Source organism: Hetaerina americana, unplaced genomic scaffold, assembly GCF_022747635.1.
Source record: "Hetaerina americana unplaced genomic scaffold, ioHetAmer1.1.p SCAF_3, whole genome shotgun sequence".
Taxonomy (NCBI): Eukaryota; Metazoa; Arthropoda; class Insecta; order Odonata; family Calopterygidae; genus Hetaerina; species Hetaerina americana.
The window spans coordinates 55,156,751-55,180,167 of record NW_027286874.1 but is presented as its reverse complement, the minus strand read 5'-3'; the positions used below and the strand labels follow the sequence as shown (position 1 = coordinate 55,180,167).

The 23,417-nt window shown below is 35.2% G+C and overlaps 3 protein-coding genes across 8 annotated transcripts; 1 reads left to right on the top strand and 2 right to left on the bottom strand.

Moving 5' to 3' along the window:
• Nucleotides 1–958: 958 nt before the first annotated feature.
• On the bottom strand, nucleotides 959–4,043 carry lsn (vacuolar-sorting protein SNF8). Its single transcript, XM_071587744.1, has 5 exons — nucleotides 3,782–4,043; nucleotides 3,548–3,695; nucleotides 3,296–3,467; nucleotides 3,007–3,221; nucleotides 959–1,533 (listed from the first exon to the last, which is right to left on the bottom strand). Exons 1-5 carry the CDS (start codon nucleotides 3,881–3,883, stop codon nucleotides 1,406–1,408), a joined length of 765 nt encoding a protein of 254 aa, XP_071443845.1. The 5' UTR covers nucleotides 3,884–4,043; the 3' UTR covers nucleotides 959–1,405.
• A 2,273-nt stretch (nucleotides 4,044–6,316) lies between these two features.
• Nucleotides 6,317–23,391, bottom strand: LOC139690751 (uncharacterized). 6 transcript variants are annotated; one of them, XM_071588282.1, is made up of 5 exons: nucleotides 23,304–23,391; nucleotides 16,870–17,037; nucleotides 13,742–14,057; nucleotides 9,018–9,227; nucleotides 6,317–6,910 (listed from the first exon to the last, which is right to left on the bottom strand). In XM_071588282.1, exons 3-5 carry the CDS (start codon nucleotides 14,024–14,026, stop codon nucleotides 6,842–6,844), a joined length of 564 nt encoding a protein of 187 aa, XP_071444383.1. In that variant the 5' UTR covers nucleotides 14,027–14,057; nucleotides 16,870–17,037; nucleotides 23,304–23,391; the 3' UTR covers nucleotides 6,317–6,841. The 6 variants fall into 6 exon arrangements, with proteins under 6 accessions (XP_071444383.1, XP_071444385.1, XP_071444382.1 ...); XM_071588284.1 differs by having other exon boundaries at nucleotides 16,870–17,023; nucleotides 23,304–23,385; XM_071588281.1 differs by lacking the exon at nucleotides 23,304–23,391 and adding an exon at nucleotides 18,910–19,105.
• On the top strand, nucleotides 14,700–17,827 carry LOC139690750 (heparan sulfate 2-O-sulfotransferase 1-like). The gene is made up of 4 exons (XM_071588279.1): nucleotides 14,700–15,242; nucleotides 15,320–15,642; nucleotides 16,965–17,131; nucleotides 17,547–17,827. The coding sequence occupies exons 1-4, from the start codon at nucleotides 14,700–14,702 to the stop codon at nucleotides 17,684–17,686; spliced, it is 1,173 nt and encodes a 390-aa protein (XP_071444380.1). The 3' UTR covers nucleotides 17,687–17,827.
• Nucleotides 23,392–23,417: the final 26 nt, after the last annotated feature.

Sequence of the window (23,417 nt, the reverse complement as noted above, 5' to 3'; positions counted from 1 at the left end):
TTGATTCTGCCAAATGTAATATCATCCATTTGACAAAAGGAATATTAACATAAGAGGAAGATAAAGCACTCTTTAATAGAAATGTCATTTGTCATCTTAATGACAAAGAGATGTGCTAGTGTTTTGGCATTATTCAGAATTGAATGCAGTGAAGGAAAGACTCACCAAAAACTATAATATACCAACAGATACATCTGGTGTTCTTAGCTGATAGGCAAAAAAAGGCTCTTGCTAGAGAGTTCAAGTTTGTGGTTCTGACACTACTTTACTAATTTGGATACATAAAGCTGAATGACAAAAAGTTACAAAACCTCTAGAGGCAGACACATCACCATCAATTGCAGTGCCAATTCAGGATTGGTTGAAGGTGGAGTATTTTATGACCATACGGTTTAACGGTTGATGTAGACGTAAATCTATACCAAATGCTAAACCCAACAGCAGAGTAAAAACTGAGAGTATATAAAGAGAGTGGAAAGAAGTATCACTTCACTCCTGAAGATGCTCGATGCAAAGCGAGAAGAAACATTGAACTCAAAAATGCTCCACACAGAGCCACTCCCAAGAAATACCCCTGTATCATTGAATCTCTGCAAAAACCTAACCATACCATCTGCTTTAGTCATCACCTGGAATCTTACATTGCCTTAGTGTAGCTCCCAAGAAATATGGATCATAGAGTGATGGTGAGCATTGAATTTCTACATGACAAGAGTAGTTTTTAGCGTGGTAAGTCAAGTGTTCCACTACACAGAACCCCTCTTGTGCCTCATGATAGGCCACTAAAATGTAGACACACCTCAAGGAATTTATTTTTTAAGAAGCAATGAGGGCAGCAGATGAGCTAAGCATGGCTTTTCCAACCACAGAACTAAAAAAATATATACCGCAATCAAAAGACAAAAGGCTTACATATCAACAAAGAGGTAAGGAAAACAAAGAAATTATATGGTGCACAGTTTTATTCTTTAGGCATCTTATTACTTTGGGTCATTTGATGATCATCTATACATTAACCATCTCAATCGTCACACGAGCTAATTAAAATAAATTATCATCACCAAAAAATTGTACATAGAATACAAGCATGTACAATATGAAATGACTACAACTCGGAACAATAAAGGAAGACCAGTAACTCATGCTAACCATAATGAGTCAGGTAAAATAATTCTTTCAAAATAAAAGGCAAGGATTATGATTAAAAAGCAGTAGGAGTGTTTACTTGTATTTCCTGGAAAATATAAAAACACTTGATCTATTCATCAGTCACTATGCCACCCCAAAAAAATGCACACAGAGGCCACTAGCAAAGGCATATTATTGAAGTAACAATCGCAGTGGAAGTTTAAGCAGGGACGGAATTGTATCACTTCACATAATTTACACAATGAAATGCAACCGCTTAACAGTTGACAGAAAATAAACTAGGAAACCAGTAGGTTTTTTCTGGAACACTTTGTAGGTCCACCCATGCTAATCCTTCTTTCACCATATAATCTAGAGCTCTCTTAGCTCGGTCCTCTTCCCATTCTGTAAAAAAAAGTACATTTAGCTTATTAATAAGGTACCTTTTTCACAATTTAAATTTTACTTCAGAGTTGCAATTGCCCAAATCTTTTCATTTTCATGAATCCAATCAGGTAACAATGAAGAAAATTGTAATTAAAATAATGATGATGTAAGCAAACTAAGTATTTGCCAAGTAAATGACCTGGCTACTATATTGATTTATTCCTTCCTATTGAATGAGCCATTATTCTTTTGCAAAGGAGGACTGCTTTCAGGGTCATTGTTCTACAATTTGTAATGAACTCTAAAAAAACCAAGAAATTGACCTAGCAGGTTTAGTTCAACATTTAATGAATTTCAAAATAAGAAAATATTTTTTTTAATTAACTTATTTAATATAGTGCCTATAAATATGTATAGACACTGAATTCACAGAGTGTGCAACAGATACCCAGAGTTGGAAATTATTATGGCTCCAAGATCATCACCTCTATCAGTCTGGCACACATTGATTTATCAGAGTAGCATACCAAGTCATGCATATGTTTATTCTGGACTGACCAAAGAAGCTGGGTGAAATAAAATCTTGTTTGGAGATCATTCTCAAGTAATGTGTAATTAGGGTGGCCCACATTATTAAACCATACAAAAACAAACAAGAGTTAATTAAAAGCCTAAAATTAGCCACTTTAATTTCTTGTGACGTCAAAACAAGGTAGGTTTGAGCAATTAGTTTCCAAATCAACTCAATCTTGAGCGGTTCTTAAGTTTAATACGACAAACTATCAGCATTTTGAGACTTTGAAACTCTCTTCCATCGTGCCTTCAATCTCACATTGGAGCACCAGTACCAGTGTTTCCTGAAAAAACCTATCATGGCATGATATTACAGCTAAGAATTTAGCGTTTCTAAATAATTACCGATCTACATGCTTTGTTATATTCTAAAAGTTCGTAAAACCTTTTTATAACACAGTAGATGATACAAAATGCTCTTTTAGGTTTTCATCAAGTTTACCAGAAAATTCCAACAATTTACGAAAAACACTGGAGTTGACAGAATTAATGAAAGCCTCACAGTAAGTTCAAATTTTCTTCAAAATCTGATGCAATCTATTATTTCATTTTGTATTCCCCCATTTTTTCACACCGTTTGAAGCTAAATTCGATCTCCCTTATGCCTATTTATTCTCAAAGAAGTGCTCTGATCTTTCTCAAAATTTAAAGTCAATAAAACATCACTACATATGCATAGAGAGCACTGTGAATGTGATATTAAATGTAGTCACTGAGAACAAAACAATTTATAATACAAATTAGATGAAAATTTAATGAAATCCAAATTCAGTAGAGGGTGCCGTTTCTTTTAATTATTCTTTTTGCAACAGTAAATTAGAAAACTCATCAGACACAGTATTTAGAGGAATTTTCAGATGCTGACATGTTCTGTTCGCAGCTTCCTTACCAAAGGTAAATCCATGTCTAGTTACTTACTTAATTTACTAATTACATCCGACACATTTATTCCAGCATTTAGGGACGAGTCATTTTTCATTCCAGCGATCTCCAAAACTGCTGTGTGGTCGATGCTAAGTTCTGCTGCAACAGACTGTACAAGATAATCTTCTTTTTTACCGTGGCCAACGGGCAAAACACGAAAGCCACTTCCAAGCATGTGTAGTTTATTTGCAGCTTGTAGCAAGTCATCGCTATTTTACAAGGGAATAACGTAAGGTCAGAAAAAATTTATTCAATAAAGGTAAATGACATTAACTGTAATTACCATGTTATTTCTTGATGTTCTTTTCGTTTTCCCCTCGCTTTAACCAAATGATTCCGCAGTTCGTTAAGCCGTATTAATCCACCTGTTTTATGGTTGGTGGCAAGGCACACTTCTACTATTTGAACACCAAGTTCATAGTAGAAGTCACCTATCCCCAAAACTGACCAAAAGCCTATGAAAAAAAACAAGCTTTTATTAGTCGACATGTCGATAAATACAAATTTAACTTACAATGATTGAAAACTTATCTACCTTTTCTTGATGCAAGTGGGTCAACTCCAATGGATGCACACATTTCCTGAAATTGTCTTCTGAACTGTGGATTTCTTTTGATTTCTGACCTATGTTTAGTGGCAAAATCTTCTAGATTAGTTCTAAAAACTTCAAGTTGTTTCGACATCTGGAAATAGTTAATAACGTTTACTATTAAGACCGCGAATTGTGATTATATTAATTAAGATCCATACAAAACTACACAAGCCTTACAAGTTCTAACTGATTTTCATGAATTTCCGTTCCTTTATCCCTGTATTTTTCTTGTTCTAACTTTTGCTTTTGGATACCTCCAATTCCTGCTCTTCTCCTCATTGTGACAATCGTACTTTCAAAAATCGCAAAATGAAAACCAAGTGAAGCAATATAAGCACCTAGTAACCCTAAGAATATTTAAAAAACCATCGCCGAAATTTCTTCAGCACAAGAACAAGAGTTAAGCAGTATTGAACGAATGTTTTGATTAACTCGCTCCGGAAATATCACCTCGAGATTCGTTCTTCAACATTTCCAGAAACTTTTTTAAGCGGCGCGGATTTTGAACACTAAGTCAATCATATGTACCGTTCACGCCGTGCTCTTTGGGGATATGGAAAATTCAATAAACCCGATTTAGGTGACTAGAAGAAAGTTAGTTCCAAACTACACCATATTCGCACTCTTCTTTCGTCTCAAACAGATTCGTTGTAATTGTTTTATGCATGCCCCTTGTCTTGATCGTCTATTCAACCACGTTCTCAGGGAAAGGTGATTACTTGGACTGAAATGGGCCATCTTAATGTCATGAATTTAAGTATAATTAATAATTATGATACGATAAAATTACACACTCTACTTGAAGGAAAGCAGAAACGGAACCATTACTGAAATGAATATTATCGGCCTACTACTGAAATGAAATGTGGTAATTGAAAACACCCTTACTAATTGATTACCATCTCAACATTAAGTTTTTATTCTTTATTATTTAATCAATATAATATTGCAGAATAAATCAATAGCATGACGCATGTGGACGTTAGACGCACATTTCCCTGTAGGTACACACATACACACACCACCATTTACTTACTCATTATGTCATATCGTTATTTTAGTGGTAAAACATTAATGTTATACAAAAACAAACGTAGAAAAGGTTATAGGTCCAGAGTTATCCAAAACCTTACTATGGTAACTCCCAACGTGTTATGGAATTATCTTTTGGAACTCTACAACTGTTAACGAAGTATTCAACATGCAAAAAAGAGTTATGAGATGCGAGCCCCGTATATAGCCAAATTCCAAAAAGAGAATCGTGTAGACATCATTTTATAAATCTTGATTGATCTTAATGAGCATTTTTCATCAAGGTATGGTAAACTGTAGCCATTTAATTTTTATTATAACCATTTCTGTATATATTTTTTGTTTTTTACGTGATATCTGATATTTTACCATTGTAAAATGACGAGATGAAATAATAAATTAATAAATGCATTGATGCCTATTGTATTCTCCATTACTTAAGTAAAGCAGCAGCTATTTAATGCCTCTTTTAGTACGGGTTGGCTTGATCAGTGAAAGTGTATTTTTTGGATGAAGCAAAATGAGTACATTTACATCTCCTATTATCACACTACCTTATCCTTCCACTTATATCGGACACTTATAAATATTTTGAATCCATAGTTTAATTTTGGATTCTTGTTGCATATCATTCTTTGTTTCAAACCAATCACTTAATGCCTAATTCTTTCTTACACTTTCTCTACTCTTTTTATAACATTTAATAACTGCCTGTTCACTCCAAATTCGGCCAAAACCTTCCACAATATTCCTCTAATTACCCAATTCTATTCTTTCTGCAAATCAGCAATGAATAATACTTGCTATTGCACAGCTATGTATTTCTCAGGTAAAAAACAGATGACCCCTTCACGCATAAAGTCAGTGTAATGCCCAGTTTTTGCTGAATGTTACTTTCTGCACTCCTACAATCAATATTTCCTCATCATGCTTGAAGACTTAACTACCTGCTCTATAATGATAACAATCATTCTTACTTTTCTTCCATTTACAAATGTACAATTATCACACATTTGTATTCTGGCTCAACAAAAGTTTTAAAATGGAAAATAAAAAATTGGTTAAGGTGTTTATAGTCACTTCAAGTTTTTCAAAAATCTCACTCTAGCTACAATGTCACTTTTGCATTCATCCTATTCTATAATATATGATTTCCATCAATTTCATAATCCACAATGCTATTATGGAAATACCATGTGCCTCAAACACACCATAACTTTGCATTCTTCCAGACAATCCCACAACTTTTGGTTTTCATTTTGCAACACTTCGTAATTCATTAATAGCCATTTAATATTGATGCACTCATTTATAATTTATGTGTAAAAATATCTAAGAATGTCATTTGGATAATGGAGTACTTCTTTGAAAATCAAATAGTTTTTAATTTTTCTTTCCCTTATCTTTCTTTGTCTGGTAAAAACTTACTCTGAAGTGCATGTCTGTAACTGTATGTAGAAAGGTGTTATCGGGAGCAATTATTTATCTTAGTCATGAACACACATCATACATACCTGTGATGCCTTCAATGGAACATTTATTTGAGGAGGAAGGATACGGATGTGAAGCATCTAGTGCCTATGGATTTTGATTGACTTAACTGATAAATTTAGTCCCAAAACCATATGTTAACATTAAAAAAAGCAATAACTCTTGTCTCTGAAAGTATCACTTTTATTGAGAAACATTTATTTTGCTTCCAGGACTAGGAACATACAAAGAGATAGTAAAATATCAGCAAGCATCTTATTTTTCACAAATAATAAAATAAAGCTGAGAGTAATACTTTCCATTACAATATGCATACAAAATTATCAGGTACACCACAAAAATTGTGACACATGTTAATTACACTTTGTGTAGGTACAGACATTTTAATGAAGAGGATTGCATCCACGAGTGTATCATTTACGGTAGCCTCAATTGATGGACAGAATGTAATTGATTTACAAAGTTACACAGTACATTCTTCCATTTTACATATTAATGCTTTATTTAGCATAAAATATTTAAATCTTCAGCATTTAGCAGTAGCGATCACTCTTCGCTGATAGTGCCATGAATTTATATTATCCTGCCACAACACAACATTCACCATGCACAAAATGAACCTCAGTGATGCTTAGTATAATTAGTCATCATCAGGTTAACTTGGCCTATTTCATATGTATTTTCAACTTCAGAAGTCTCTCTATGAAAATACTATCAAGAATTCTTTAGCTTTTTAATTCTTTTTCCCAGGAAATCCAGTACTTCAATAGACTCAAACAGGGCCTGTTAAATAAAAAACATTGGAATAAGTACATTATTATTAGCGGTAGTCTACCTGGCACTACACACCACCGTACTCCTAAACCCTATTAATATGACACAAAACATCCTTAAACTCCATACTACAGATTACAATATCTCATTACATAGTATTGCATCTGAAATAAGTACAGCAAAATGAAAAAAAACTTTAGTTTGAACTTAATACTACATAATTAATTGGTACATATGGGTGAATTACAAAAAATCCACCCATACCCATAAAATTATTCCCAATGATTTCCACCTACCATTTTTCTCACAAACAAGCAGCCCTTCGATGACCCATCGCCACCTACACACCCCTTTTTCCCCTAAAAATTTAATTATAGAACTTATGGCAATTATTAATATAGCCATGAACAATGGGTAAAACCCTATCTAGTTGAAATATTACTTTGGTATAAGCAATTTTCCTCATCTTAGTCTGCAAAATTGAAAGACTTCAACTGGTCCTCGATCCCATTTCAAGGAAGATAACTCCTGAAATAACTCCAATCGCCTGCCCACCTAATTAAAGCAACCTATTACCTACCCTTTACTATCTTCAAACTCATAGCTAATGGCAAAGACAAACAGGAAATAATTCTCAAATCAGACATTTATAAATTGAAATGCAACAGTTGCATCATCTCTTACGTCAGTCGGTCATACAGGGAGAAATTTCAAGACATGAGTCAAAGAACGCTAGGTGTCACAAAAATCAGACTACAATTTCCTCTTTGCAAAACACCTCATAGAATTAAACCACAATAACAATTTTTTCCCCAAAATATTGCATATCCTCCCTAAAGGATTGAAAGTGGACACTCCAGCAATTCGAGATAAGACAGATGGCAACAGCATCCTTTGTAACAAGCAATTGTACCCACAATCCTCCCCGCTCCTTGACAAGAAACTAACATTGAGGGGAAAAACAAAACTGACCCTTTAACGCACCCTGATTGGCCCCACCATATCACCACATAGCTGCAGCACTATCTTCTCTTCCCCTTCCCTTACCCAAATAACTCAAGACCCCCACCTTCAACATCCCACTCTTCCTCATCCCCCAATCATAGCCACCCCCTCCCCTTTGTCCTAAGCATACATATTTCAGTGATGCATTTGAATGAAATTTGCACCTGATGATGCTGCAAGTCAGTGAAATGCATTATATTTATAAAAAAAAGTCTGTGAAAGAGTACTATATCTTTTAAAAGATTTTGAAGTGTTAGCCTTTGTTTCAACAATCCCAATATATAAAATGATAGGAAGAAAGCAGATCCAACTGTAAGAGGATAAATTTATAGATATTTCCCAGTGCTTCTTGATCAGCTCTAAATTGTGTGTTGATGAAATACTGATACCATTCTACAAAAAAGATGATGTTTCTCAATGTTTATGTCAAACTACCCGCTAACTAACTATAGCATCAATGTGATTTGTTCATAAAAGTTGAACCAAATAATCTGTACATCTTAGAGGAATCACCAAAATTTTGCAGTGTAAGAGGATGCCTCAGTAGCTTAACTGGCTAAAGTACTCAGCTGGACATCGAGGGATCCAGGATCAAATCCCATTTGAGGAAAATAATTTTTACACTCTGAAATCGTTGCATTGTAATGCACATTTAGAGGATGACTGCAGTAAAAGTTACTGTCATGGCACCTCCCGCAGTTTCTTGGAATTTGAAACTAGCTCATTCATACCAAATAACAATAATCATATGGAGGCTCATAAAAATTTCTCATTAAACATGCCCACACCAAACCACAGTAATAAATTTGAAGGTTGATGGGTGAGGATAGAGCTCAATGAATGCTAAACCCTACATGGTATGTGAAAGTACACACCAGGGTAGGTAGGCAGCTTCTTGCCCTGTGCTGCATGTTGCTTCCTACTTACATCTACTAGTTAAAAAATAACACTCCTTGAGTGAAGGTGGGGGAATTCAAAGTCACTGAAAATTTAGCCCAGGCTTGAAAGTCAGCAGCCAAATATTCTAACACAAGGATACCATATCTTCCAATCAAACCTTAAAATTTTCTTTAACTCATAGACTTCTAATACATAAATAACATTTACTTACTCTTTTTCTCTCATTTAATATTTCATTCAATATCTTGTTGTTAAGAAAGGAATCCTCATGACAATGACTTGAATCATTAGAATTCTTCAACTGGATTGAGAGCTCAGGAGAGTCTTTTTGTGGGGTAGCTGTGCCTGGGGGGGTTGTATCTTCTGTACCAGTTGAAGTAAATTCATCTCCCTCAGCACTAGTGGCAATGGCTGAATGTCCCTGGATTCAAAACAGAAATTTTCATTAAAAGCAAACAGAAATAAATACAAACAAGCCCGATCCAACAGGTGAACAATGCGCCATCCAAGATACAATAACCATGTATGATTCCCCAAAAATGTCACTAATTACAAATACATTTAAATTACTGCCATTTCAATACATTAACACTGCATACAACTTGAACCTCTTGAATAAAACAGCTACAAAAGTTTGCGTCATTAAAACCCCAAATACTGTTTAGAGATAAAATGTAAGCCAACTTTTGGCTAATAATAGTTCATTTTACAGTTGAAAACTTCTTAATAACTACAAAATGAACAACACTTTGATCACTTTAAGAAATAGATATTAACATTTTATTTTGAGGTTTTTAATGTAACTTCAACCTGCCTGGCCTGAGGAAACCTGTAGGGCATCATGTGATATGTCACCATTGGCATGGATTAATGACGAATTCCAAAATAGAGAAATTCAAAAATCCAGTATTAACATGAAGTCGACAGTAGAAACCCTAACTTACTGAAACTCTAATTTAATGTGGAAAGCACTAAAAATAATAGGTAAACATTTCACAATTTATTGACAAACATGAAAAATACGTGCTCACATAAACTAGTTTCAATGTATCAAAATTATCATTCATTATACTGAAAATCTAACACATATCCTAGACATAAAAAAATATTGAAGGGGCAGGGTGAAGAGGTGAGGTCTGAGTGGTTGGGAGAAAGCAGTTACAAAGTTAGCGTTAGCTGGGGGTGATACTAGGGTAGGAGGAGTAAATTTAAAATTTGGCAATGACCATTTTAGAGTGTTCACATTTTGGGTATTAAAACTAGAGCAGGTGGAGCAGATTACTTATCTTGGAAAAGTTTTGGACCAAAATGGTCAAAGTAATAGGGACATAAGGACAAGAATTGCTTCGGGCAAAGAATCTTACATAAGTAGGAGAGAATTGATGACAGGGATGTTGGGTAAGGAGGTTAAGAAAAGCTCGTTGAAACTTGGTTATGGAACTGAAAACATGGTTAATGATGCAGGATGATAAGCATAGATTGGAGGTTTTTGAAATGAGGGTGTGGAGAAGATTAGGGGCCAAATGGACAGAAAGGAAAACAAATGAGGAAGTGCTACGGTATGGTAGGGGAGGAGAGATGATTGCTGGGACAAATCATAAGGAGACAGAAAAAATGGATGAAAAGCATATTGATTGGCAATGAGATATTAGCAATCATAGTTTTAGGGAAGGCGACTGACAGCCGAGGTGATTTGCACCATTAGGGATGGATGGGAAAGGAGGAAGGGTGGAGAGAAACCAAGGGTTGGCATTAGCCTACTCTTAACAAAAGGCATCAGGGGGTCCGCAGTTTAACGTGCTATCTGATGGACAGCGTACTCACTCAACGTGCTCACCACAAAGCATCTCAAGAAGGGATCTGGTTACCACTAAAATATATTTGCCACTTCCAGGATTTGAACCCAGTGGGTGGGAAACCAGTATGTAACCACTGCACCATCCGGATCCCCAGCAATTAGATGCTGAAGACTGAGATAAAGGGGAGAATGTTAGGCAAATGAGGAAGGGGCAGGAATAGGATTGGGATGTAGGATGGAATGGAGAAAGGAATATATGGGGATGAATAGGGGCTTGTTGCAGAGTAGTATGTCTGCAATGTCTGTTTTTTTAGGAGAGACCAGAATTATTTGGCAAATTTGATAGTTTGAGGCAGCAATTCGGGGAAAATTCATGATCAAGTTTATTTATTCAGTAATTACTAGGTAATATGTATTTATTCAAAACCTAACTTAACTGGTAGATTAACCATAATAATAGTAATGCAAGTTAGATGATAGGCAAAGACAGTGGGCAAGTTAAGCGGGAAATAGGCAAGGGGACACACACTGTTTGTAGGGTTGAATATGGACAATGAAGACAGTCAAGTCTTTGCTGGGAAGCATTATATCAATTTCTTCAAGGATTAAAAATTTTTCTGTGTTTTTGGAAGTGATGTATGGTTGGGGTGACATTTGAGTTGGATTCATAAAGATGTTTGGTAAAATGGGAAGAAGACTTTTTCATTGAATTAATTTGGTGCTCCTTAACCCTAACACAGAAATTACAGCCAGTCCTGTACAAAGCAGTTTATACACTCTTGCTCATGAAAAAGGGTTTAAATGGTTGAGTCTGCTCTGTAGGAAAAAGTATGGCTTAAAGAATTATAAATTACTAATACTAAGGAAATAATATTAATTAACCTTTTTCATATAATTGAAGCAGACGGCAACTGAATAGATTAATTTGCACACCAATATTTTTGTTCATATGTGTACGCTTTGTCAGATTGGGAGCACATCACAGTAAATGATGTTGATATGTTAAAAAATGTGCCATGTTTATATATAAATTGTGAAATTTTTATTTAGAAATTTCTTCCTACAGTATTAAAGTATTTGGATGCTAACCAGACACGCATGAACTAACGCAAACTATGAACAGCAAAGGTTCTATTTAGAATACTGAAGGTCCAATCTAGTATGCCAAGCTTTAAGCAATACCCATTAAAATCATTACATGATGATGCTTCTTCATTTGCCTTGGTAAGAAAATTAATGAGGTTTTGGTCTACCCACCCTAAAGAACTCAAATGCCTGGTCTGAAAAAAATACAGAATGCTAGCTACTCCACGAGATAATAATGAAGGCACTATCTTTAGATGCTGCAGTGTCTCACACACTGGCAAATATTGGACATTTGACAACTGTTGGAGGTTTGAAGTGACAAGATGGATAAAGGAAGATGAACTTTCTCTTCATATACCTAGCCTTTTTCACTAATTTTTCCTAATGCTGCATGAGCCTCAACTCTATCCAACAGGTGCTTCTTGAAAGTTAATAGAATGTTTTTATTCCGTATGTTATGGTGTTGCCTGATTCCATTCACAATGTGTTTGACTTAGGGTGGAAATGTTCATTTGGATACACATAGCCCACCCTGCGCTAAATACAAGACCTTTCTTTACCTTAAACTCATGTTCTACAGAATCATGACCATGGCTTTCTGTTTCATCATTCCAAGAGGTATTCCTTTGCTTGTTTTGGACACAGACATCATTTTCTCATTCTTAGAGCAGAATCATGGAGCTTTGGCTTCCTAAATTCATGAGGCTTATGATTCTGGTGACTGAGATGATAGGAAATGATGTTTTATTTCATCATCTAATACAAGAGACATATTTTTGATGGTACCAAGAAAATTGTTTTTTACACGATTAATCTAATCATATCACATATTGGCTTGAACGGATTATCTTTACCATCTACAGGGGAGTTTCAACCTAGTCACAGGCTGTAAAGACCTAAGCTCAACCTATCAATATGCTTATACTATTTTATAAATATTGAGATGACAAATATATCACCTATTAGGTCAGCCACTAACAGGAGAGATCAGTTTTATGGACTTTTAGACTAAAAAAGGGACACATTAAGAGCCTTTTCAACTAATTTTAAGCCAATGCATCTATTTGTTTAGCTTGCTGTTTATGCAACATGAACAATACTGATTGACTAATGTATAATTATTCTTGAAACTTAGGTACTGCATTTAGAGTAAAAATATTAAGGAAACTAACGTAAATATTAATGTCACTGGGAATACACCATGTCAAAATACAGCATAGGAATATATAACTGTAAGAAACGAAGCTCTCTGTATGATAACGCTAATGTCAGAAAGTGTTAGGAGGGTGAAATGAATAGAAAGCAGGAATTTTTGCAGAAAGGAAAAGGTAAAATTTTAGGAACTTTCTGAGATTTTCACTAAGGATAATTTTTGGGACATGAAAATAAGGGTTAAGCTCCTAAGCTCCGTTGGAAAAAGTTTGCAAAAGATATTGCTGGTGGATCTTAATTCAAGCTCAGGCTTATGTGGCATCAAAAGGTGCTTTATACCCGTCACTGAAAAAAATTTGGAAGCTTAAGGGGTCAAAGAAGTTCTTGGTGCTTACTGCTACCTCTTTCCTAAGAGAAGTGAGTTTTGGAAACATGAGAACCATTAGATGATGGCAACAGAATTATCATTTGAATGTTCTGAGAATAGGATAACATCTTAAAACAGTCTTCCATCCCTATCAACTGAACTTACAATCAGGTGTAAATGTAAACTTAAGAATTAATGGCATTATTGAAAAGGCTAATCACACATATTTTTGTGCACAGAGTTTCAGCAATGGACTATAATCAGGTTTGCATGAAGTCTTAAACAAAAAAGATCACATTTAAGTGAAATTTGACACAATTTCGAAGAAAAATAAGAGATCACCAGACAATTACTCAAAAATGCATGTTTGCATATCATAACAACCTCATTAATCATTTTATTTTTTCATGGTAAACCAGTGATATCCTTGTAACTGTCACAAGCCATTTTAATGTGGCATTTTACAATCATGACATTTAAAAGATGCCCTAAAATATAGAAACAGCCCTTGCACAGTTTAAACTATCCTTACCCCTGCAACTTCAAAAGAACTGCATCGATCTTCTGACATATCATCTGCCACAGTATCTTCCACTTTAATTTTGGTCCTTTTAGACTGCTTGGGCCCTTTCTTTTTCTTTCCTCTTCCAGATTTTTTTCTTGAAGATACTGGAAGTGATTCTTCTTCTCCACTTATCACATCCAAATTTTTTTCTTCTTTTACATCATAAGCGCTAGATATTCTCCTTTTCACATGCAATGTTAACTTCTCCCTTATATCGTTTGATCTTGCTTCGTTTGAGTCATCCATATCCATTTTGTGCCAAATTCAAGCAAATCATTACGTTCTGAAATGAAAATGTAGGTCATTGTTCCAAAGATACATGCCATTCACCTTCTAATTTGGAGAATTTCATATGTGCCGCCAAAAAATAATTGTATGAAACATCGTTCACAGAAATATGATTCAGAAGACTGGGCAATGCAGTAATTAGTCATATCTTCAAAAATTACACTGGTATGTCGAGTGCTGCCGCTTGCGAGTGTCAACTTAGGACGAGGACGTAACCTTAAAATTGAGCGTCAATGACGATACGTCGCAGCTAGAACTGAAAGCAGATCCATCGAGGATAATCGTGACCTGTACGAGATTTTTTCCTTGTGGTTTGAGAAAGTATGCCCGCATCAACCATCCCTAAGATTCCCACTCTCTCCATCTGACCTATTAAAGGGAGGCTGAGGCATCAAGCGTGACCTCGTCAACGGGTATCATCGCGGATGCAAGGAACACGACGTATTTTTATGCAAAGGGATAGTCAGATCTTGAGGAGAATGTCGGAGTCAAAGCATTTCCTATGTCCAGCACTACTTATTAAGGTTACGTTAGTTAGAGCAGTTAGTGTTTGACAGCAACTTTCGAATAGGATGGGGCAGCTTGAGAGAATGCAAGTAATAATTCTCTAGTTAATATCAATGGGACGCGAGTGAAGATGAAATTCCGACGTTTTTATCCATTATCAGTTGTAGCTTTAGCAGGCACTTGCGCTTCATTGTTTTGGGTAAGCACAATTCTGCCTTCCTTTGTTTCCGTAAATGAAGCTGGGAAATTCGAAAGTTCACCAATTTTGCAACATGTGGTAACCAACGAGGCAAGATTAAAGGAAGATTCACTGGAAGTCTCTCTTTGGAATTTGAAAAATGCTAGCAGCCAAACCTTGAGCACAAATAGCTACCAGCGTAAATCGCGGAACGAATATCCGACGCTGCGGGAGCTCGACGAGGGAAATTCTAAATCCATGCGCGGTGAGAGCAAATCGTCGACCAATAAACCATCTCGTTACGTTACAAAGTCACTTGCAGAGTTAGGCTACGTGAGTGGCAGGTTGAACCCCGATTTTCTGTTTTTTAATCGTGTTCCGAAGTGTGGAAGTGAAATGCTAGTTCTATTATTGCAATGGCTACAGGGTCAAAATGGGTTTAAGCACGTAAGATTAGGTGGAGGTAAAGTAAGGCGATTGAAGAGGCTGCAACAGGTAATATTTATGATGAGGATCTGTCAATCGTAAAAGTATGACTAAACTTTGCTTAATTTGCACTGACACTCTTTCAGGAAGAAATAGTTGATGAAGTTGTCAAGCAAGAAAAAGAAGGAGTACCTCTTAGTTTTGATCGCCATGTTTACTGGCTAAACTTCTCTTCTTTTGATCATTCTACACCAGTGTGGATTAATCTAATTAGAGACCCTGTGGAAAAGGCTGCCTCTAGATTCTATTATGCTAAAGAATTGAGCAAGAAAAAAATGTCCCATAATACAGTTACAGAGACATTTGAAGAATGTGTCAAGTCAGGTGTGGATGAGAATTGTGCATTTGAAACCGGAAAAATGTATGATCTCACCATCCCTTACTTCTGTGGTCATGAGAAATGGTGCATGTAAGTATACCATCATCATTAAATTTCAAGAGTTATAGTTGATCTGGAATTGTACAGAATCAATCATTACTGTAAGTATTTATAAGCTTCTTCCTAAAAAAATTCATAGATTGCAAATTTTGGTCTTTATTTTTCTGTTTCTCAGTGCCTGTTGATCACATCTTCATTTTACACACACCCAAAGGTAAATGCAAAAAATTATAGTTTTTTATTATTAGTAGTCCCCGAGCTTAGGTTACTGTAGGTTTTTTATTAACCCTGGGATTACAGGTGGATGTAAGCTGAAAATACCATTTATAAATGGAGGGATGTTGTTACCTTAAATACTATCATTTTTTAAGTATTTTATTTTGTTGTCATCCTACTTTGAACCGGAGCAAGTGACACTACAGTCATGCACATCTGGAAGAGTGCAGGTTATTGTTTTTTTCCCATTTTCATGGTCATTTTGCATTATTTTTCCTTCCATTGGATGTGGTGTTCTACCTCTTCTCGTCTTTGAGCATCCCATGGATTCCCCCCATGTCTTGTTGACTTAGCTCCAGGAATTGAACTTAAAGGACAAGAAGTGAAGGATGTACACAAAAGAGGCTTTCAGGCTCAAAAGAAGCTTTATGGTATGCCAGCACCTCTTGTTCACCAAATTAATCCACCATTATAGAGCATCTTGCATAGTGAAGACAACTTAAAGGCTGGGTGAAGCCTCAAAAAAAAAAGCAGAAAATTCAGCAGTGAACAGCAGAGAGAAAATAGTTCTCCAATTATTGCTTGCCAAGGCATAGATTACACAACTATTCAAAACCAGGTTTCCTTCCTCCAACTGCTCACACCACATGGCCTGTATCTCAGTCTCTGGCTGTGTGTAAATCATTCTTATTCTACAAAGCTATGCAATAATTTTGCAAATGTTATACTAATGTTTTAAAAAAACCTAGAGATATTTTCATAACTACCCTTAGGTTTGAAATATATTTTACTGTTAGTAAGTGCGTTATTTTGTTTTATGATGATTCTTATGCATTTACCCGATTACTTGAAATTTGTTCAGCTCCTGGAGGGCTTTGTGAGCACATTTAAAGAAAAATGTTTGGATATGCTACAATAGCTTTTAATCTCTTAGAAATACAATTAGACATTTTAGTTGGGAGACTTGCAGTTGAATCAGATGGCCAAAAAATACAAACTACAGAATTCATATTTAAGAACTTCACTATAAACAATACATACCAACTCTCCAAAGAACTTCAATGGAAGGAAATTAGAATTCTTTTCCAATATCATATCCTTTCTTTTCCTCTCATTGTATTTTGAATTCTTGACAGGGCTTTAAATGATCAGTGGGCATTAGAGGAAGCCAAATCAAATGTTGATCGATTTTATCCTGTTGTTGGAGTTCTAGAAGAAATTAATGCAACGCTTACAATACTAGAAAGAAAACTTCCCAGGTTTTTCTTGGGAGTGCGGGAAATGTATTTTACAGAACTACTTGGTAAGTTATTGATACATCTGTTTGGCAATATCTTATCAGCTAGGATGGCTTAAGAGGCTTACTCCTTTAATAATAATTTTCCAATGTAAATACAGAAATTAAACCAGAATTTAGAGAAAAAGTTTGAATTCATTATCTTGTGATGCAGATATTCAAGCATTCTTGTAGTTCTTAATTATTTAATTTAATAGTTCATACTACTCAATTATGACAATTAAGATAAGATCTTTATCAAAATATGCCTCCACCAGATTGCCCCAAGGCAACTTTACTTAAAGAAAGCTTCTTGAGTGGTAACCTACCATATATCTCTTGTTAGCAACTAATTTATTCCAAATAACTACAAGAGTAATGCTTTGTTACACTTCATGAAGTTGTAAATTTCATCAGTGACTTAAACGTAATTCTTTTGCAGAGCCTCATCATAACAAGAACAGGAAGAGACCTCGTGAAATTAATGATTCTTTGAGAATCCATCTGAAGTCTTCCCTAAAATTAGAATATGAGTTCTATGATTTTATCAGAAGCCGCCTTCTTCATCAACTAAGAATTTAAGGAAGATGCATTCATTAAAAGGCAACACTCTGTAAGCATGAGAAATATCATCAAAACAAATCACATTTTTTTCATAAGATGCACAACAATGTCATTTTCGTATTGTAACATTATTAATAAAAAATTGGCAAAAACCCAAAGAATAAGATACCAAATTACAACATTAACTTATTTGAGTGGTGAATATAATTACCGATTTCAAAGTGATTACTTGTGGGATTGTATTTTCTCATGCAAGACGTCAAGTTTTGAAAATATTTTCTTTGCCTGATGCTATTTATGACTAACATAATGCTCTGACAAAGGGAAGACCTTATGTATTATTAATGTAGATTAGCTTTAACATAATGATGTCCATTGCTCCATAAATGTTGTTTGTGTGTTTGAAAATAAAATGTTCCCTGATTTTTAAGTTTTAATTTCCCATGTTCATCCTTAATTGATGGGAAAATTAGAACAAGGTCCCAACTTTTAACCTTTTTAGAAGCACATGTACCAATGTGGCACAAAACCTAAGGATCTTTTTACCATCAATGGGATATGAAAGTTGTTATTAATTGGTCACTTAAAGTCCCATTGTGTTAATAAGGTGGTATTGGCAATAAGAAAAAATCATTATCAATGAACTGCTACATCATTTCAACAATAAAATTGTGCTAGTAGATAATAAGCTTTTTTATGTTATCATAAGAAAATGAATTCACTACTAAACATATTTAGATACACTGAAGTTTAGTAAGCTACAAAAATAGATTTTTTTTTATTTAGGAAGAGCCAAACAGCAAAACTACAACGACAATTAGTGTACCTAACAGGAAAATCTCCATGTTCAACAGTTTTGTATTTACACAGATAATAAAAATGTCAAATACATATTCACAAACCAACAGAATCAAGCACACATTAAATAAAGCACTCACTAGAGTTACATACATTTTTACTACATGCAAGGAGATCAAAATGTGGATTCCAAATTTATGATAGTAAGGATCTGGCAGAGGTTTTCGAGGCCTTTTCCAAGATATACAAAAGCATTTTAAGTTTATTCCGAAGACAGATTGAATAAAAATATGAATTAAAAGATGAATCCAAAAGACATTATTATTAGCTCTCTATGGCTTAGTCATTATCTGGTTTTTTTTATGGACCCTGGGACCACCACGGAAGTTCTAACTAATATAATACAAAATATCCTTAGAACTAATACTAAATTGATAACTCACTCTTTAGCGCAGCATACTTTTACTTCAATTTATTCCATCCAAAATGCAGATTCTTTTTCTCTCTGACTTGCTTTTACAACATTCTCCCCTCTCTTTTGATTTCAGCATTACATTGCCTCTCAGTATCTCCTACAGTCATTTACTCAGTCTTCTTCAAATTTCTCCCAACAATCTCCCTACCATGCCTTGAACTTTATCATTCATTAAGTTGTCTATTCATCCAGTTTACTCCTATTTTCTGCAAAATGTTACAACTTTTCCTATTTCACTGTCAAATGACTTCTACAAATCTACAAAAGATACAAATATCTCCAGAATGTTCTCAATGTCTCTTTCTAATAGAGACCACATTATTGTTATGACATGAGATGCACTGCACCCCTTTCTAAACCCTAGCCTATGTTCTGGGCAACCGACAGCTGAGGTCGTTAGGGATGGATGGGAAAGGATGAAGGGTAGGGAGAAAGCCGGTTTCGGCATTAGCACACTCTAAATGAAAGGCACCAAGGAGTACGCAGCTTAACATCCCATCCAACGTATGGCGTACTCACTCAAAGATCTCTCCACAAGGCACCTCAAGCTGGGATTGAGATACCACTGAAAAATATCTGCTGCCTCTGGGAGTCGAACCCAGGCCCCTTTTAGTGGGAAACCAGTACATTAGCCGCCGAACCATCCCAATTCCTGTTGTGTATTGGTCATTGCTAGGTAATTTAACATGAATCATATTTTACTCATAGAAAGGTTTTTTTAAGGAATTCGATAATAATAAGAAAAATATTCCCATTAGATATTCAAGTACCAAGTAAGCAACATCTGTATTAGAAGTTAACTACCAAAATTTAAAAATATAGTCACTGAATATCCTTATTCAAAGCATATGCGTAGAATGATAATTGTTGGGACTGAAAACTGGCTATACACTGAAATTTTCCTAAAATACTTGTCCATTAGACTTTGTTACAGCTAAGAACTCCTGCATCGGCAGGGCTGAAAAATAATTCCAGACAATGGTTTGGTAAATGTTTAGTGTTCCTTTAAAAATCGTTAAGTGCAAGAAATAAAAATGGCCATCAGATGAAAGAGTTATTTAAATACTAGAACTAGAAAAGAAAATCATAAGTTTCTCATTTCAAAACAAAAAACAAGACATAACAATCAATGCTCCATCTATTGATTGGAGTGCTTATAGTTTTGAAACGGTAAAACATGAGTACCTGTGAGCTGTTTTTACATTCTTTTATGCTCCATACATCAACTAGTCACTTCACTGACTAGGGGCGATAATATTTTTGATTTATTAGCAATAAAAGGACTAGAAAGTGTCTTATACATGGAAACTATTAAAGGAGTTAGTGACCACAGAGCAGTAAATGCTAAATTCTTGCTACATGGTGTTAGAAATGAGAAGCATAAAAAGAAAAATATACAAGTTTGAAAAATGACACTACCATGGTTTCCAATGCATGTTAAAGAACTCATTTGTAAATTTTTAGAAAGATGGTAAACACCAAGATATATGTAGTCACCTCCTTGACATCATGCGCTCAGCAGTCAACAGGCTCATTCCAAGTGAATTTATAGAAGATAACAAGGAGCTTAGTTGGTACAATATGGAAGTAAGAAAAAAATTACGATGCCAAAAGCTATGACATGACAAGATGAAAAAGTACGGAACAATATCTCTAGTAATGAAAGAGATATGAGATCATTTAAGATTACATAAGGTACGAGGGGGTACCCAAAAATAACTGGAATAGCGCTGCGGTTGGTGAAGCTTGCATAGTATGCATTTCTCATGCTAGGTGAGTATAGCGCAACTCGTAACGAGTTCTAGGATGGCATTGTCGTCATTTTGAGAAGGTCAAGGTCAGTCACAACAATTTGTTAGGTGAAAGCAGTTTCACTTGCTCCTATGGTGGATTTCAGTGAAAAGTGCACCACTGTGAAATTTTGCTTCCTGCTAAGGAAAAATACAGTAGAAACTGTTGATGTTACATACAGCTTACAAGGATTATGCTATGGTAAAAAATTCAAGTGTACCAATGGTTTTCTTGTTTCAAAGAAAGTGAAGAGTCACTTCATGACAGACGTCATTCAGGACATCCATCAACTTCTAGAATTGATGAAAATTTTGAAAAAGTTAGCCCAATTGTGCTTAAAGACCGACGATGGACTATCGAAGATATTAATAAGTTATCAGGAATAATGAGCTTGGTTCAGCAAATTTTATTGGAATATTTGAAAGCACAGCAAGTTTCAATTTGACTCTCTTTTTGCCGTTCAGTGAGGACCCGAGGCACAAATTTTGCGGCAACCCTTCTCATTTTCAAAGTTTTCAGTACCTTCCAAAAAATGCACAGTACTGAAACATTTGTCAGCTCAATAATAAGGAACCTTGATAGTCAAGACTTATTGATTAAAAACCAGAATGGTTTCTGGAAGAGTTTATCTTTTGAAACACAACCTGCACTTTTTGTTCATGATATCATGGGTCTTGGATAAAAGAATATTCCAGTTGAAGTGGTTTTTCTAGACTTTAAAGAAGCCTTCAACAAAGGATCTCATGGTAAACTAATCACAAAGGTAGAAGTCTGTTACATAAGTAAAAAATATTCTGGACTGGATTAAGGACTTTTTGAAAGGAAAAGGTAGTCATAGTCATAAAAATCAGGGAAGGGAAAGCTATTGGAAAATTCATGTAAGGGGAAAATGGAAGAGGAGAAAGGCTAATTGAATCATACGCACAAAATAAATTAGCAGGGGCAAATGCCCTGTTTTTAAATCAATGCTAATGTTACCCATGGACAATGAATTATAAGGTAATACCACACGATGCCAAATGATGAATTAAAAGGAAATAGTTTCTACCACCCAAGTAACCTCTCAGTTCCAACAGTGTTCTTCATTTTATGGTGCAACGTTGTTCCTCCAAGTCATGGCGCACACATTCGAATTCCATGAGATAAATGGAAGTTTTCTATTAGATTAAATTCCATAAAGCAGGTAATTAGATACTTACAAACGCAAAAGCAATCCGGGAGAAGACTGATAGGGAATAAGATGAAATGCTACGTTGAATTGGAGAAATTCGTGCAGTAAAGACAATGAAAGAAATGCAAGGAAACGCACCCACACCCGCCCCTTGCGACGGGTGAAAATCAGATTAGAAGCGGCAAAAAACTGTCAGAAAGGAAAATTCGCCATGGAGAACCTATAGATCACAGTGGAAGTATAACTAAATGTAGAGAAGAAAGTACGGAGAATGTTGGAAATGGAAGAGGAAAAATGTTTTATAGAAGGGCAGGAAATGTGAGAAAAAAGTAATCTTTCTTTCCAAGTAGCCAAGAATGTTGTCATTATTTCATCGGACACTTATTCTGTCGTTCATCTTGTAACTATTCTCCACTTTCATTCTTGGAATTGTTTCACTCTTAGATACTGTAGGGTATGTCGCTGTAATTATCCCCAAAATTTGAAACTTTATTACAAATGTCATGGAAACCAATATTTAAGAAAATAATAAATTTAGATTTTGCATTTCAGGAATGCAAAATCGAAAATTGCACATTGAATCACCTCCTCCTTGCCACACACCCGGCAGTGGTTTGCAGGGTACCGCGTAAATGTACATCGCTACTTAAATGCCGCTAAATAATTTCTCAATCAAAAAAGAATACGGCAGTAATATCAAGTTACACCACGACTTGATCTGGTTACCGGCGAATTCAGCTCTTAGAAGGCAACTCGATGCAATTTTACAGCATGCAACAAACTACAACCAAAACATTAACAATACATACGACTTTTTCCATTGCGTCACTACGACTAAATTAAATGAACAGGCAAAACATCAATATTATATATTTAAAAACAAAATAATTACACAGGTCGCCAATGAGGTAAATTTCATTAGCCTTAAGACAAATGTGTAACTTTTGAGCAATGTTTATTGGAATTTTGTGTGCTAAAGGAAACCGTACATATGAAGTCCTGCGCTTATCAGAGAAACTAGTAGCCAGTAAATTTAGAATAAACTAATTTTTGGGTGGGATCGGTATTAATATATTTAGGCAATGGTGTAGAAGAAAGCGGGTTGACAAGTCCTCGGATAACAAGAAAATAACGAGTAATTTAATTTTAAGGCATTACTTCATCTGTGCTGACAAGAGATTATGCTTTACATCCGCTTTACAAACAATTACAATCTTCTGAACTGAAAAACACTAACTTTATCAAAATATTAACTGTCGGTGCATTGCCAGCAGTTCCGAAATTAACTCAACAACTAGCAGCATTGAAGAGTGGGCCTCAAATGATTATGGCAAATCGCATCATGCCACCTTACATAAACACTTTAGGCCCATAATTACATGAAATATAGTTTTACTAACCACTATCAAGCAGAAAGCAGCCACCAATATAGTCAATTCTAGTTTAATACACAAATATCCAAATAAACAGATCTTTGTAAACATAACAATATATGCAGAAATAGGCCACGGTGC